This window comes from Mixophyes fleayi, chromosome 1 (genome assembly GCF_038048845.1).
Source record: "Mixophyes fleayi isolate aMixFle1 chromosome 1, aMixFle1.hap1, whole genome shotgun sequence".
Taxonomy (NCBI): Eukaryota; Metazoa; Chordata; class Amphibia; order Anura; family Limnodynastidae; genus Mixophyes; species Mixophyes fleayi.
Window position 1 is genome coordinate 322,359,382 of NC_134402.1, and position 17,867 is coordinate 322,377,248.

General features: G+C 39.3%; 1 protein-coding gene and 1 long non-coding RNA gene across 3 annotated transcripts in view; one reads left to right on the top strand and one right to left on the bottom strand.

Moving 5' to 3' along the window:
* LOC142159198 (uncharacterized) overlaps positions 1-9,394 on the bottom strand; it is a 271,377-nt gene extending 261,983 nt beyond the window's left edge. For both annotated transcript variants that reach the window (XR_012692924.1, XR_012692925.1), the window contains exon 1: positions 9,306-9,394. This is a non-coding gene — a long non-coding RNA (uncharacterized LOC142159198). The remainder of the gene's footprint in view (positions 1-9,305) is intronic.
* TBX3 (T-box transcription factor 3) overlaps positions 8,877-17,867 on the top strand; it is a 10,138-nt gene continuing 1,147 nt past the window's right edge. The window contains exons 1-6 of the mRNA XM_075213862.1: positions 8,877-10,031; positions 10,981-11,248; positions 12,465-12,611; positions 13,974-14,050; positions 15,492-15,649; positions 16,398-17,050. Coding sequence (XP_075069963.1) covers positions 9,643-10,031; positions 10,981-11,248; positions 12,465-12,611; positions 13,974-14,050; positions 15,492-15,649; positions 16,398-17,050 — 1,692 coding nt within the window. The 5' untranslated portion in view covers positions 8,877-9,642. The remainder of the gene's footprint in view (positions 10,032-10,980; positions 11,249-12,464; positions 12,612-13,973; positions 14,051-15,491; positions 15,650-16,397; positions 17,051-17,867) is intronic.

Below are 17,867 nucleotides of genomic sequence, written 5' to 3' on the forward strand. Positions count from 1 at the left end.
GCCTTAATCATAGAAATGGCAATACTCTGTAAACTCACCTAGCATTACATAAAACATAATGGAGACAAGCTGCTGGATAGAGGTGGATTATATATGTGGGGTGCACAGTTACTACATTAGGGCATAGTACGTCCCAATGCCTGTGGCTGTATCAGGTCTAGCATTACTTCCCCTTTGTACTATGTGGCACAGCATTTACTTTAAGAAGCTCAATATGTGCATCACATGATTCAAATCTAATGCAATTTGGATCATATTGTTTGACAAGACCTGTCTAAGAAGGCGCCATTTAATTATTGTATTGTTTAATGAATTCACGGCCTGCTGAACAGCCCTCTACACACGTATATATGATTACATTTCATTTGGCTTTTAAAAAGTCAATAAGCCTGGCTGCCAAAGCCAGAATAAATTGTTTCATGTAAACTGAGGGCAATATATAGAGTTATGGGGATATCTTGAGGCAGAATGTTCAAATTTCACTTTTGAAGGTAAATTTGACCAATTATACTAAAGCTTTATGTCCCTATCTTAATGGGTTTTTTTTACAAAATAAGAAACGAAATTGGGATTTGGGTCCCACTGCACATCACCCCACATAAGATACCGTACACTGCTTCAGAGTATTTGTTGCCACAGGGAATCCTTTACTTTTCTGCTGGACATGACCCACTTGCCACTGATGCTTTTTGAAAAATTCCAGGGTGTGTAAGCTGCTTGAGTGGGCACTAGACACCACAATCTTCCTCCATCATAATGACAGGTGCTTCACATCACTTTTCTAAACTGCACCCTGTTCCTTTCACTAAACTCAGTCTCTGGCTTCCTGTTTGCCTGCATTCATTTTCTGACACCCACCGGGGGACACGTTTGACTCGTGGGTTGGAATGTTGGGGGAAGGGAGGTATGTAATGGGCAGCCTAGCACTTTACAGTGCTAGGCAGCCCTTTGGGGGCAGGCCAGGTGACCCCTATTGACCACACCCTTTTCAATGTGGCCACGCCTGCTGTCAGGGACAGACGTGTTGGGAGGTATGCCATTGCCCCATTCACATGCAGCACTGCACTCGCTAATTTAATCACAAGAGTAGACACGTCACTGCTTTCCCCAAGATTAATGCATTCATTCCTAAAATCTTATGTGCTGCTGTCATCATTCCAAAAATCTGATTGCCTACAGGCTGTCCTTTTGATGCCATAAAATAAGGTATAGAAGTTGAGGAACTATACATCAAAGATACTCGGATCCTAGTCAAACACCCATTAAAAACAATCCATTTGTTCAAGACATACAGGGGCATATTCAATTAGCTTTCCAGTTCGCGGTAACGCGAAACCTGTGCAGTATTGCCGGTAATACGGTACCGCAATAACGCAGAGTTTCGTACGCAACCCTATGGGGTGCGAATGAAAATCCACGTTATTGCGGTACCGTGGATTGACTTTGCGGCCCGTTCCGGCGCGATTCCGCGAACCGGAAAGCTAATTGAATATGCCCCACAGAATCTTATGTAGAATTGGATGCATGTACAATAGACTTACGCATGTGCGTGTCTTCAGCGCTAGTTTTATTTGGTTTGCCTGTAAATTCAATATTTAATCTTTGTTAATCATAAAGGTGTCCACACACCTTGATATAGACTCAGGGCTTTATGTTGAATTGCATTCATATTCCGTCTAATACCCAGGCGGAAATTGCAACCCAAAAAGACACATCTTGCACAGATATGTTGAGCCAGTCGCATCTATCACTATCAGTTCATAACCTACACTGGTGATCAAGCACCTGCAAGTTTCCCGTGTCCTGACAGGCGCATGTGATTCTGAATCACATACTACATAAGTTGGATTTGCTCTAACACTTCCTTACATGCCCTCTTTCCCGTTCTGCCTCTTCATTCGCAAGTGGTCATAAGCGAAAGATGTGACTTTGGGCCTGATGTAGAATTGGACACAAGCCCAACTGATCTGCAGATAGGTCTCTAGGAGACGCATCTTTTGCGGGGTGCTTCACCTGGTGCAACAGACCTTGCTCTATTAAAAAGGAAGTAAAAAAAATAGTTACATTTGTAAAAAAAAGAGTGCACCCCCTCACATACAACTTAACCAATCCTAGTGCTGTTTGGAGGGGAGAAGCACGATTCTCTCTTTTTATATTACTTTAGTTATTCATTAAGCTGTTTTACAGTGGCGCTGTGTCTGATACATGTAAGTGTATCATGCACACCGGCCCATAAGGCAGATAAAGAGATGTGTTTGTGCGAGTTGGAATCCTGTGTAAATTACAGGATGCAATTTACACTTACGATTTCAGTGTAAACTGCATCCGACTTCATATCAGGCCTTTTATGTGCAAAATGCTTATTATTATATGCTGACAATGCTATTTACATAAAATTCTGCATGAGCCTCTCATTCTCCAATTTCAACACACCCTCTGGCTGAGCAAATGAACTTTATGTGGCCTCACTAGGCTCAATCTCATTTTGGGGCACCATACATTACAACATCAGCCCAATGACCATAATATTTTATTATTATATTAGGATAATACTTGCAAACCAATGAAATAAACTTCTAACCTTAGCAAACCGCTGCTTTTTCACAAAATATTCAGAGCTGTTGATGTAATTTCCTCTTTTTATTAATCCTTTCATGGTTCCACATTATAAAATTATTCATGTGATTTTTCAGCATTAATGGGTTTCATGTTTCTGAAAATTGTAGCAAACTACATTTTGTTCCACCAGATTATTGGGGGAAAAATGCAAAAATATGTATATGAAGCTAAAAGAGGCAGCGCCTATATGACAAAAATTCAGTTTATATTTTGAATGGCTACAGGATTTGTAGGACTGAACATAAACTATATATAATCTGCTTACTACAGTTCTGTGACACATATGGGTATCACAATAAGTATAAACAATGATGCAATGCACCATAAACTTGATAAACATATATCTGTTTATTTTAATGTAACACTGATGTGCTTAACCTCTCTCCCTTATCTAATCCCATAGTACATATGTAAGATTGTATACAAGATGGATTCACAAAGCTTCTGATACACAGCATTGTCAGAGATAGACTTTTCAGTACCCTACACTCATTAGTAGCAGAAGAAAACAGCAAAGTTTTGAGCAACTATAGATTATGGGCCTCATTTAGAGTCAGACCCAAAGTCCGTTTTAGGTGTATCGACCACAAAACCACTATCACGCATGTGCAGCAAGCACCATATCCGCCTGCATTTTGGATGCAGTTTACACTTGCGACAGCTTGCGGCTCACTACGAGGGAAAGGGCGGAACGCGGAATTATGAAGGCGTGAACTTGTATAGACACAAGGGCTGTGACCCGGTAAGGAAATCCTGTACGCCGTAAAGCGCAGACGCAACACACTGTCAAAAAACGGCTAAAAATGTATGGCAGGAATTAGGTGGTGCAAGCAGTTAGCTAGCTGCAGGAACTGCTCGCAGCTCGATAGGGTATTACGAGTGGGATGCAACTGGGGTTGCAATGCTATGTATCAGTAGCTTTGTGAATCCATCTTGCAAACAATCTTATATATGTACTATGGGATTGGATAAGGGACGGAGGTCAAACACATCACATTAAAGCTGGGTACACACTACACGGTTTTCGTCCAATAATCGGCTCAACCAACCGACATACGACAGCTCGTTCAAAAGTAGGGTCAGTGTGTGCAGTGACACGATGGTCGAAAGTCTGCCCAATTAGACGATGGTCACCTCATTTGGTTGGTCGTACCTTTTAATATTTTCGTTCCAATCTCGTTTCCGTTGTGTAGTGTGTATAAACTTCCGACCGATCCACAACAGTGAGTACGAAATTACAGTCATTGCTCACGACAACATGGCTGTAAAAAGTCGCTAAAGGGACGTCTGCTCTTCCCTTTATCGTCCTAAACAAGGCTAGTGTGTATGCATTCCATGGACCGAGCGATCGGAACATCGATCGCATGTAAAATCAATCGGCATAAAAAGTTGGTGGAAAATTCTGTAGTGTGTACCCAGCTTTACTAGGGTATATATAAAAGATATTGCAGTAACGGTATAATATTTGGAGGGTGTGCTGTGTGCATGGTGCTGTGTAGCACAGGTCCTCACATATTGTAGAGGTTTTTTTTATTTGTTTGGGGTTTCTTTGGGGGGGGGGGGTCATATTGCTCCCCAGAAATGTTCTACCCTCTAATGGTAGTCATATTAGCAATATCATGTTATGGCCTAGGTGATGCATATTGTACATTGTATTTAAAGTGAAATGATTAAACTGGACTCATTACAGACGTACCTGAGCAAAATATTTGCACCTGTATTAGAGCATATGTCTGTAAAATAACACAATCAGGAGATGTGAATGGGGAAGTCAGCACATTGCTATTTTGCAAAGCGTACAATCAGATAAATTCCATTAAAATAATGAGCAGAGCAAGGCTGTTTTGTCCTAGTAAGCTTTGATATTATATACCCTTCCTGGTCTTAAACAGATTAAGGGAGGTATGGATTTACAGAGACATAGAAAGGTGGAAAGCAAAGCAGTTAATGAAGCTGCATTAGAGTGTTTGAGGGACAGACCTGCTGTACTATTATTGTACAGTCTGGGGCCTATTGAGGTTGATGAGTTTGAGTCTTTCAAACATCTGCCCACACCATCTCATTAGGTCTGAGTCTCCACAGGGCTCAAGCAGGCCCTCAAGAGCCTTGCAGAAGCATTGCTAAGAAGGGTCCTTCATAATGGCACCAGAAGTACATAGTGACCATCAGTTAAAATAGAGACACTTATTGGTACAAGTGGTGACTGTTTGGACTCAACCAATGACATGTGTATATAGCACTATGGTTCAAAAATTGTAATTTGCAGAACACACAAAAATCCCACTATCGCTATATATTGCTTCAGCTTCTGTCACCGACCTCAGATTGTTTAACCCAGTCTGGTGTGCACATCATCCAAATAATACTGAAAATATCACAAGGGTGTGACGTGTGGCAGTGTTCTGTGACAGCTGCAAGAAATGGGAATACAGAGATTTAAGGATCTATGTCACACCATACATACACAAAATAAGATATTTAAGAGTCAGTAAGAATATGTTTGAAATAATATTAAAATAATGTGTAATTAATGTAAAATAAATGAAAATACTGCTTATTTTAGACCAATTTTTCAAAGGTCTGTATTATTTTGGTCTGAAAAAAATATTGTTGAAGTGTCAATTGTGAAGTTATTTACTATTATACTATGAAGGAATAAAGAATATGGTTTTTGTTATGCTGCACACAACAAAACCTTTACAGACACTTTTGAGAATATCCTTTTATGGGAGTTAGGAAAAAATAAAATAGATAATAATTGTGGTGGATTGGTGTATAGATTACCTAGCTTTCATTAGTCACCTTCACTAAAGTGTGCAGGTAAGTTATAAGAAGTGGAAAAGTTCATTGTGTAGTGAGATTCTGTCATGTACCAGATATTTCTTGTGCACACCAAGATAAACATTTTGGACACAAAAGCATTTACACAAATCTGCAGACATCAAAAAGCACAAAAACTATACTAATATACAAGAATAATTGCTATAATATGTATGCTCAAAAAAACTTATGCTTACTTAAACTAGTGGAGTAATGTCTGCCTAATTCTATATATGAGCCTCAATTGAAAGGCACTGTGGATGGAAACAGACAGGAGGGCTTAGATCTGAAAGGGCAATGTACCATCCAAATACGGGTACTGGCCAATTAGCACGGGTATAGGGAAATGTACAACAATTGTTACTTGATGTCATTCAAAGCAGTATATCATAAGCTTTCAATAGTATATCTCAGTTTTCCTGGCATGTACTGAAAAGTACATTTAATTCTTATGTGTTTCTTCATTAATTGCCCAGTCTGCTGTGAACAACTGCAATAATGAATATGAAGATAAATGTAGCATAAGTTACACTAATAAGTGGCTGCAGAAAGAGACAGATAGATTGGCAGGCTGAATATCACTGGTTGGCCGCATCATCCAGACACAACACATCATTCCGCTTCTGGACGTTTGCTTCTAGGCAGAGTTTAGGCTTCGGGTGCTCCTGGACTTTGGTAGTGACTGGAAGGAGGGATAACAAGTAGCTGCCAATATTTAACTAGGATGGTTGGCCATCAGATCTTTCTTTGTTTGCTTGCAAATTAATCACCCAGCGCACAGTCGGCGCCAGTGTAGATTTATCGCACTCTGGAGGGTGAGCAGGGGCGGCCACAGGACACAAAGCCGGTTCGCACCTTCCTGCTTTTGATCCTAGATTACTGCAGCCTCCCTCCACAATAATAGTCTCCAGAGAGCTGAGGATGGGAGGTCACTCATTAAGGAGGGCAGGCTCAGCATTATTAGGGAAAGGCACAAACAAGGCCCTGCCTAGAGGGAGAGTGGGTACAACTGGTGTCAGCGCATTAGGGCACTAACAATGTAGCAATCGTGTGGCCCATAAATCATTAATATTGCATACGGTCAATGGAAACTTGGTTACGTTGAACGGGTAGTATCTACAAATATATGTGTATATGGGAGACAGAGGCAATATCTGAATATACTTAACAGCTATGACAAATGGACAATGTAACGTCTAACAAACTTATGAACGTATTACAGATTTTTGTTACCGATATTTAGTGCCAGAACACACCCTGCTTTTTATCCTTCCAGCCTAAAAGACACTTGCATTATAAATGACTTTATAAAACACATCCAGTACGTAAAAGCAGAAATGTGACTGCCATCTAATCTCTCCTCCCCTACATAAACACTGCCAGGTTGTATGTTTATTCATGCTGTGAACTTCCAGGTTGCAGTAAAATTTGGGATTTTAAGCAAAGAAGAGAAGAGTCCCTCGTCGGCTGTCCTCCTACAATGTTATTCTTTGTGGCAAGGAGAGGTGAAAATTGGAGCCAATTAAGTGACACACGCAGCTAAAGGCTACAGACCTCAAATCAATTGTAACCACAAAGATTTAACTACGTCTCCTCTGGGAGTAGAAACGCAACCAGCGCACATTGCATATATATATGTATATATATATATATATATATATATATATATATATATATTATATATATATATATATATATATATATATATGTACATATATACATTAATATTATTACACCCGCACAAAAATATCCGGATGCATAAAAGATCATCCCTAACAGAATGTGCCACACAAGGTATAAGGCACACACACATATTGGTCATGATAAATATAGGTTCATTATATAAACACAGGCAAACTGCATCTGCTACTAAAAGGATGCAGGCTAGCCTTGATTCCTCTTCTTGCAGACTGAACCCCCTCCCATACAATATATCCTGGTGAATGAGAGTGATCCGAGACTCTGGCCACTAAACAGACTTGACCAGGCTGGCGCCGAATGCTCTTAAGTATGTGAGTCAAAAATGCAATGTTGGGAGAGCTAATCACTTCAGATGTTCCGCTCCTATCTCACTGCATTTAGCTCACAATGCTGCTCCATTCTTCCTTCACTAACAATCTGCTCTCCCATCTACCCTTATTAACCCTTTCCGCTGGAGAGACTGTGTAGTTAGTGACCCTATTCACATAGTTAACGCTTTCAGAGCCAGCTTTCACAAGCAGTTTAGGGAATGTTTAATAGGCTACAATGTTAACAATTATGTATAGTAAGGATAATATATTAGACTAATAATTGTATGTGCATTAAATTTACAAGTATAGATATCTTGACTGTATACGATACAGTAAAAATCAATATTCGTTTGACAACTAATCACGAAGATTGGACTAGATAATACAATTGTATGATACGAAGCATTAGTACCTAAATTCCCAGCAGGGTTACCCCTTCCTCACCCCCGCCCCCTCTCACCCCCTCCTCTTTTGAGGAGTACAAGCAGCAGACCCAGTGACTGGAGATTTCACGGTTTGTCTTACAAATGATGTCTTGATTACTGGACAGATATGGTTGGGGTGAAGAAAGGCTACAGGGCTGACAATCTGTCCAAGTGATCCCAGGGTGAGATATCACACGGAATTAGTGCAAAGAAGAAACAGTGATGTCTGGGAGATTACAAGCTTTATCCCTACAAAACACACTTTCTCCAGTCCTGGGAGGAGGGGGATCAACAGAAAACACTCACAGTTTACAACATACAGTAAGGATCTAGATAAATCTGGACATATATATATATATATATATGTTTGTAGCAACTCATTTATATTCTGATACACTCTGCAAAAAAAGTACTTTATATAGTAGAGTTGTAATTACAGTAACAAACACGTGTGTGTGTGTGTGTGTGTGTGTGTGTGTGTGTGTGTGTGTGTGTGTCGTTGTATTGAGTATATGCACATACATATAGAAATACCCCTATAACAGTGCACATAGCATATTTGATTTGTGTGTCTCTCAAGTTTCCCTGAGTACAGTCCAAAATTTCTGTCTTGCTCGCACTTATCCTTCCTGCCATTGTACAGGAACAAGGCGATGAAATGGGAGCCCCACTGAGTAACTGTTGATAAGTCAAAATTGGAAGTGGCCAAAAGACTCTGGAACAGAACCCAGAGATACACATGGGGTGTCAGGGAAAAGCCTGCCCTCTGTGGACACATACAGTTACAGGCAGCTCCCCTCCCCCTGTGCTCGCTAACTGTATGTGTTTATTCTCTGTCTTTCCTACAAAGCCACCTAGAGGTTACTGACTTTCTCTGCCAGTGATTAAATAGCCTGTTCTGTTCTTCCACCCCCTACACCTTCCTGCTCTATCCCCTCCCATCTGATCTGATCATGTTGACATATTCACACGGCATTATGTAGTAGTGATGCTTTGCTGCAACGTTACAGCTTCCGACACCTTCTTTTTATAACTCAGCCCTGTCCCCATCCACCAGACCTGTCAAAACCACGCCTATGAAGCCACACAATTGGTCCAAAAGCGTCAAAGGGCCAATCAACTAGGTCTGGACTCCTTGCATTGCCACAACACATCCCTAGGATCTGGTGTAAGGAGAGACTACTTTCACACACAGAATACTTGGAGCTGAGAGTGTCCCTCTTTCTATTTTTTCTCCTCTGTGTCCCCCTCTTTCTATCTCTCTCTCATCTTTCTAAATATTATTTTTCTACACAAATACCTTGCAAAACAAGAGAAGCTGTACAATTGGATCATAGAGAGCCTGCACGTTGGAAGATTTGAGCACGAACCTGTATTGAGGAGAAAAAAAAATAACAAATAAACCTATATAGTGTTGCTGTTTCCTTACCAGACTGCAGAACTGAAACGAGGAAGAGTGTTTGCACGGAAGCTGCTTGCAGAGAAGAACAAGGAATCTGGGACTAGATTTCCTGCCTCTTCAGAGCACAAAGTTGGACTCTTCTATTCTTGGCTGTTAAGGAGCTGGGATTTTAACTTTGAATTGTTTGCACGTCACAATTAGGAGCATTATCCATTTTTTGTTCATTTTGTGGACTGATCATATTCCATCTTTCATTTTGTTTCTTATTGACGTTTTGGACGTTGTGTTGTTATAATTATGTACCTGTAAAGGTCCCTAAGCGTGGACTAAGTCTTGAGCTGTGATATCCACAGGGTTGGAGTGGATGAATTTATCCATGAGAGATCCAGTAATTTCAGGGTCAAGCATGGCTTACCACCCATTCCTATCACATCGGGCACCGGACTTTGCAATGAGTGCAGTTCTTGGTCACCAGCCTCCTTTTTTCCCGACTCTGGCTCTGCCACACAATGGGGCTCTTTCCCTTCCTGGTGTCCTAACCAAACCCATCATGGATCAATTAGTGGGTGCTGCAGAGAGTGGCATCCCCTTTTCTTCTCTGGGTCACCAGGCAGCTTCTCATTTAAGGCCTCTCAAAACTCTTGAACCAGAAGAAGAAGTTGAAGACGATCCAAAAGTTCATCTGGAAGCCAAGGATCTCTGGGAACAGTTCCATAAGAGGGGAACTGAGATGGTCATCACCAAATCTGGGAGGTGAGTCATAGTCTTTGTTTTTATTATCTATTAATTGGCCCAAACACTAAACATATACAGAGACACACAGCAAGTGCAGACAATGAGGAGCTTGTGTAAGAAAACGACCATAATAGACTGAATGGAAATTCTTCAGCTATCGCTTCAAAGATCTGCTGTTGTCATGCCAAGGAGTACAGATCACCTGGCAAATAGGATGGCGGTGTATGAGCTCTCCTTAATGCTCTCCATATATATTTATATTTATATTACGGGATATAGAGCTTTCTGCTACATGTACAATATGTAAGCACATTTTATATACACACACACTTTTGATTTATAAATACATCATAATGTCAGCGGATTTTAACCCTTACCAAATGCAATCACTGGTATAACTTCCTACAATCACTTCTTATGACTGCAATCCTACATTTAAATAGTTCAGGTAAGTAGTCAATATCCCCCGTGACACCTCCCCCCTCCCCCTGCTTATCTATGATTGTTGTGGTCAAAGTTTTGCATCAAAGGTTAGTGACGAATGATGATTCTTTTATGATGTCATGTGTTTCCTGGTTAGAAGCCATAGTAGATAGTGACTTTCTGGCCTTCTAACGTTTAATCATAATGTACACTTCTTGATAAGGCTTGCACACAGTGATCTGACACGGCCCTGTCCCCTGAAAATATCTCTGATATGTAAATTGTAATGTAAAATATCGACTGAGATAATCCACATCTTACATGTGATATTAAACTCCTCCAGTGCAAACGAAGCAGCACTAACTGCAACTGACAAGGTTAAACATTAAACTGAAGAGCTTTGATCTTTTGGTTCTAGCGCCCTGCTCGTTACATTGCCGACAGAAAGGCTGTATATATGTAAATAGAAGTATTTTCTAGTTATAGTATGCGACCATGGTAGACTGATCTGCATTTTTCAATTCCATTCTTTTAAACCTTTTAGGAGAATGTTCCCTCCATTTAAAGTAAGGTGCACAGGCCTTGACAAAAAAGCCAAGTACATTCTGCTCATGGACATAGTGGCTGCAGACGACTGCAGATACAAGTTCCATAACTCCCGCTGGATGGTGGCTGGAAAGGCTGACCCCGAAATGCCCAAGCGAATGTACATCCACCCAGACAGCCCGGCCACGGGAGAACAATGGATGTCCAAAGTAGTGACCTTCCATAAACTCAAGCTCACTAACAACATCTCTGACAAGCATGGATTTGTGAGTTGGCTCCTCATTATTGTTATAATATAACAAGTCATTAACTTATTATATACCTTTTCAAATCTAAATATTATTTGTAGACAAATTGCTGTGAACAACTGTCTAGGAGTATATATATATATATATATATATATATATATATATATATATATATACACACACTGCTTATAGTGTGTGTTCAGAATAAAAATCGTGATTTTATTATCTCCGTGTACACCCACATATATAATTTTGTCCTTTTTTTAATGGTAGTTTTACAGTATTTTCAGCGTTTCAGTTCAATATTTACTGTCATTTTACCAATGAAAGGTGAGCTTGAGTGGGAAATTAAAAAAATATTTATCTTTCTAAAAGTTATTTTATGTTCCAATCGCCGCTGCACTGACACACATATAAAAAGTGTGGACTTTCAAACAGATATAATCGATGGGTGAATTGCCTGCAAATTATATTTTTCCTATTCACGGGAAGCTTTATGGCTGCAGTTGATGAAAGGGGTTTATTAATAAGATATAATAAGTGCCATTATTGGTTAAGAGTGCTGATAAGCCAGGTCACATTCTCATTTAAAAAATAAATGGTTTTATATCCAATTTTGTGGCTGCTAAATCAGAAGGCACCCACATATTTTGAACTGCTCTATAACGTGGTGCAGCGGGATTTCTACTAAATGTATTTAGTTTTTGAATATTGTGAGCACTTCATATATATATTAGCAGATGGGTGGTACATTTGGACAGACCAGATTATACATTGCATATCGCTTCTATAAACATATATTATTTATATTGTAAACTCGACAAAACGAGCATATTTTAATTTTCCCTCGGTTTGTCTTAAAGTATCATCTTATTATAGGAAAGACAGCATTTATGGCTAATACATGTTTGTTTTAAAAGAGGCATACATTAAATGGATATTTTTTTACACGATTTATTTATTAATTTATTATATTTTATGGAGAAATTTGGCGAGATTTCAGTACTATGTAAAATAGTTGGTCGCCATAATGGAAAATGAGTAATGTGACCGTGTTAGCGCTAGAAAACCCGTCATTTACCTTAATACATTTATATTTTTTCTATTTAAAATAATGAATAATGTTTCTAGAAATAACATTATTTTTTTATACATATATTTAAAACATGATTCAGTGGAAGTCGAATTAGTAAATCTGGTTCAAATCGCTTTCTCTTTCTGTTATACTTTGCAGACTATTTTAAATTCCATGCACAAGTATCAGCCCAGGTTCCATATAGTACGAGCCAATGACATTCTGAAACTACCCTACAGCACATTCAGAACCTATGTGTTCCCTGAGACCGATTTCATTGCTGTGACTGCATACCAGAATGATAAGGTAAGAAGCTTATAGAGATTTATCCAACGTGGTTTGGCTTTTTTCCCACAAAGATTTTTTTATTATGCATTGATACTCCAAGTCAAGAACCCTCCCCCCACTACACCTTCAGCCTTCCTATCTTATCTGGTAGAGGGGCCATCACCTATGTATCTATGGCTCAGAAAATAAGTGTATATAGTTTGTAGTGCTATCCAAAGAGTGGACTTTCCACTTTTTGTCTGCACTAAGTATGTCTGAAAAAGATCAAAGTGCTAATGTATGTGTTGCTTGTAAATATTTAACAATATGGAGACTAAGCGATGTTTAACATTGTTATATAGCTGGTTAAAGATATATTCGAGGGACTTCTATTCGTCCCTTTTACCAGAATATTCTGCCTCTCAATGAATATTATTGTGTCTTTTTATTACATTTTCCTTTGATATTTTATATTGTAAATTTTACCAAACTACAAAATAATTTCTTGGTCACTTCCACCTGTATATCCAGTCATTTATGTACTTTACCAAATAGTAAAGTCAGATGTTAGTATTGTGCATTTGTTTTGGGCTTATGCTGGTGAGATAGCCAACTGCTCGCAATTTTGTTCAGTATTAACTGTATATATGTTGCGTATATACTGATCATAGTTAGGTCGTTTTCCTGTAAGGTGTCCCACAAGTGTGTTCATTAGAAGTTTAATCACGTGTATTTCAAATGCAGCAATTGGATATGGATAATATAGATTACAATCTGCTTGTATGAGGAAATAAGCAGCATTACAATTCTGCATGTAGATTAATCTGCCAAGTGCACACATGCACATTACATTATTGTCTAGTTCACTAATGCCTCTACGGAATAACCATTAAATACAGGGGTTTTAGTCAACGTTAAATAAAACCCCAATATAGTGACTTTGGCTTGGCTCTACTAAGGTGAGACAGAGAGAGAGAGGGGGGGAAAGGGCAGGGGAGGGGGAGAGGGAGAGATATAACTGGAAACAAATGCTCACAGCACAATCACAATCCGCGTCCCCTTTATAATTTAAAAAACATTTGCCCTATGGAAGTAGAAGTTTATAATGAAGCACAGTCTGAGCACCCTACAGCGCGATTCGATTCTAACAGAAACTGTGTTGATTCTTGTATTTATTGTTCATTGGTGCCATGGGCACACTGATCATTAGTTAGATGGTGAGGCTGTAATACAGTGTAATTTAACCCGTTCCATACCGAAAAGAGAGGAAATAAACACAATTCCTTTCCCCAAATTTATGTATTTTTTAAACGTTGTATGTTTAGCGAAAAATATATCGCCATTATGTTTATTTCCATGTATGCACTTTTCCCACACGTGTTGTCCCCTTTATATCCCTAGATCACGCAATTAAAAATCGATAACAATCCTTTTGCCAAAGGCTTCCGTGACACGGGCAATGGAAGACGAGAGAAAAGGTGAGTCTATGCCAGGCAATATATTTAATGTAGGTAAGGGGCAAATATTTTTGGTACCAAGTACCAAGATTTTGTGTACGTGTATCCAGTTGATTTACAGTTGGAATGATACAATGCGATTGTGCAAATGACTATATGTATTGAGTGGATAAGTACAGTTGGTGTGCATTATGTTTTGTGAAATTACGATTGTCTGAAATAAAAATTCTTCTGACGGGTAAACACATTCGAGCTGGATTTAGTAATCTAGTTTTGTTTATGTAGCGACAATGACATAAAGATGTTTAAATTAAATTCATACATTACGATAGTCTGTGAATAGTAGCATTGTAATTCATTATTATCCACCTACTGAAACCCAGAATCAGTTCTACTACAGATTCAACTGGGAAGCTCTGTGTTTGTGCCTATAAAGTTGTTCATTTTACTCAATCCTCGTGAAAGTTACGAGGAAATGTTCATTTCGGTTAAATTACCAAGCAAAAGAAATACAGTTTTTTTTAAATCTGATCATAAAACCAAACGCAGTTAAAATAAACATGGAGGGGGGAACATTGCGTATCTTGGCTGCCCTAGTAATATGAAAGCAAATGTTATTTCAGATCCAGATAAAACGCAGGGTCCGTTGACATCATGTATTTGGGGAATTCTCAAATATGTTTAATGTATAAATGAAGATTATTTTTTTCTTTACTCTAGCAAGAATTTTAATTTAATATTTGTCTGTATAAAATGTAAGTACTTGTAAAATGTGGACTGGCTGTTGAATTAGACGGATAGACCCATATTTGGCATTACTTTGTGAAACCTCCTATAATTAGGGCTTTTCCAGTTAAACGTGAAGCTGCCATGATATTTCCCACGTCGGGGGCATTTTTTTGTATCCCTCCAAGAATTTCTTACACCTCGGATTGAAAAGGCCCACTGACACTGTCCTGTCACATAGTTCAGCCAACTCACACTAGCGGCTAATAGAGGCCATCTCAGGTGTTTGACTTCTAGCCTCATTGTTAGATAACTTTGTCTCTCCTTGTAACATTTCTCAGATACGTGTGTGTGTCTATAGACACATTTGAAATAGATAGATTGATTTAATCCAATATTGGAATATAATTTCTAATCGTTGAATGGCCGCTAACAACATGTGTGTGTCTTGTGAATGCGATTAGCATTAGGAAGTAATTATGCTATTTTTATGATCATAGACAATAAATCTAAATCAAATGTCAAAGGGTAATAGTATTGTGCCGTGCAAAAGAAAAGTGTGATATAAGGAAGCCCACTCTGTACAGCCCCCTTTCTCCAGAGAACTCGGGATGTGCCAGGTCTCCAACAGTTAGGGCCTTTAAACCAGAGGTCAAATACTTCTGTCTCCCGACTGTTTATATTACACGTAGGGAATTATACACATTAAATATGCGATTTGCTTTTTTCTTTCAAGGAAACAACTGACCCTTCAGTCCATGCGAGCCTTTGATGAGCAGCAGAAGAAAGATAATGGTAGCTCAGATGAGTCCTCTAGTGAACAGACTGCGTTTAAATGTTTTGCCCAGACCTCCTCTCCAACCGCATCCGCAGTGGGCACTTCAAACCTTAAAGGTACATTCCTAATCTCCCATTAACCCCATCACTCAGACCTCCCCATCCTCTTGAGATCACATGCACGGTGGCAGAAGTTACTATTTGATAATCCCTCTTCTAGAGCGTTGAATGTGGCTGCTTGGGTTAACAGGAAGAAACCAGTATTAGGTCGGGGTGGCGGGTTCAGTCCTGTTAACCCTTCCACGACTGATCTGTAAGACTGCAGTAAACGTGTATATGGAATGTGACAACAAAGGAAGGGCATTAGACCACTAGCGCTGAAAGCCTATTCCCCATCCTGGCCCTAAGACTTTTTATATTAACTCATGGCAGACTATAAAAATGCAATCAAGTTCCAAATATATTATTTACTTGGTTCTCAGAAATGATTAGCACGTTGTACGTATGCAAATACAGTAGGTATAACAATAAACGAAATACAAATAAATGTGTCTTCCTTAAATCACCATTATAAACATGTACATTTATGATGACTATTTTATTTATATTTTGTTACAAATTATAGATTTATATACAAGGGGTAAATTATCACACTGTGGTGCTTTATGAAATATTCCTCATTTTTCTGTGGTTAGGTTTTCAACAATAATTAATATATGGATCCCTAACTCGCTAACAATTCCTCTTAATGATACTTAGGGGTAAATAATATTTTTGTACCCAAACGCAATGAATTTTTCTGATATTATGATACATTGATATGGAAGAACAAACAGTTGCTAAACCTCCAATCTGCTTGTTTTAGGCCTGTGCGACAGCGAGGGGGAAAGTGAGGATGATCTTAAAGACGAAGCAGGACAAGACACCGGGGACTCGGCCACTATCTCCACCACGACCAGTGAGCACCCGAAGGAGATGAGGAGCCCACCTAAGCTACCTCTGTTTAACTCGGACGTGAGCTGCAGAGGCAGGGAGCAAAGCACCAGGACTGGCAAGAGTTCCCCAGATTCTAGACACAGCCCGGGGCAGATCTCTTCCAGCAGCAGAGTCTTGAGTGTGGAGGATCTCAAGACCCCGACTAGGGATTCACACAAACTAGAGGAGCCTAAGATCTCCAAGGAACATTACCCACCGCTAACTGTACAGACCGACGGCAGCTCCCACCATCTAAACCAAGGTCATCTACAGAACCTGGGATTCCCTCCTGGCTTCACTGGACAGCAGTTCTTTAACCCCTTGGGGGCCTCACACCCACTTCTATTTCACCCCAGTCAGTTTGCTATGGGGGGTGCATTTTCCAGCATGGCTGCTGGTATGAGTCCATTGTTAGCCTCAGTTTCAGGAGCTACATCAGGGGTCAACAGCATAGAGTCTACAGTAATGGCTTCATCATCTCAAGGACTACCAGGGACATCGCCATTACCTTTCCACCTCCAACAGCATGTCCTCGCCTCTCAGGTAATAAGCCATATCTAGTCATCCAAATGTTTTTACCTCTTCACTTCATTTGTATGGCGTCAACATATACCAGAGAGTTGTACATAATATTAACGAACAAGAAAGTAAACGTACTATTATGCAGGTCCCAGAATCGAGCACACTACACTGTTAACCAGTCATCTACATCATTTGGATGGTAGTAATCCTTGACGTGATAAAATGCATAACTAAATGCGGCGCAGTAATCGAATTTTCGTTTTAAAATATTCGGATGTTCACTTAAATATGAGGTTTTTTTTTTTTTAAATAAGATGGTAGTTATTTGGAATATTTGGTTGATGTAATGAGAGGAGAACTGCACAGGTCATTTACTTATCCATAATACACCGAGCAGAACAATCATAGGTTTGAAGGCTACTTTCAGTTCACACAGATTTAGCCCTTCCATTATTATATAGCCAATAGACTCTTTCTTCGAATGGGTTAAAAGTTCCTTCTGTTTTTTAGTGAATATATGTACATCTGCATTTGTGTGTTAGAACTCTGCCTACACTTCCTGACTCTTCCTCTTTCATCTCCTTACCTTTCACAGCGTCATGATCTGTGTGTTTGATTTATATCTTAGATATCACGAATTATGTTTCGTTTGACCTCCTTTCTCTCTCAGACAAAGGCTTGTGCACTGGAGGGTTCAAAACCCTCCAAATGTAATTTCTGTACTTTCATTTGAATATTCCAGATGCTACAAAGCCTTCATACAGATTATTAAAGCTCTTTATGTACAGCAGTGGTTTTATGACTATATTTATGAGAACTGCTTCTCTGTATATTTTTA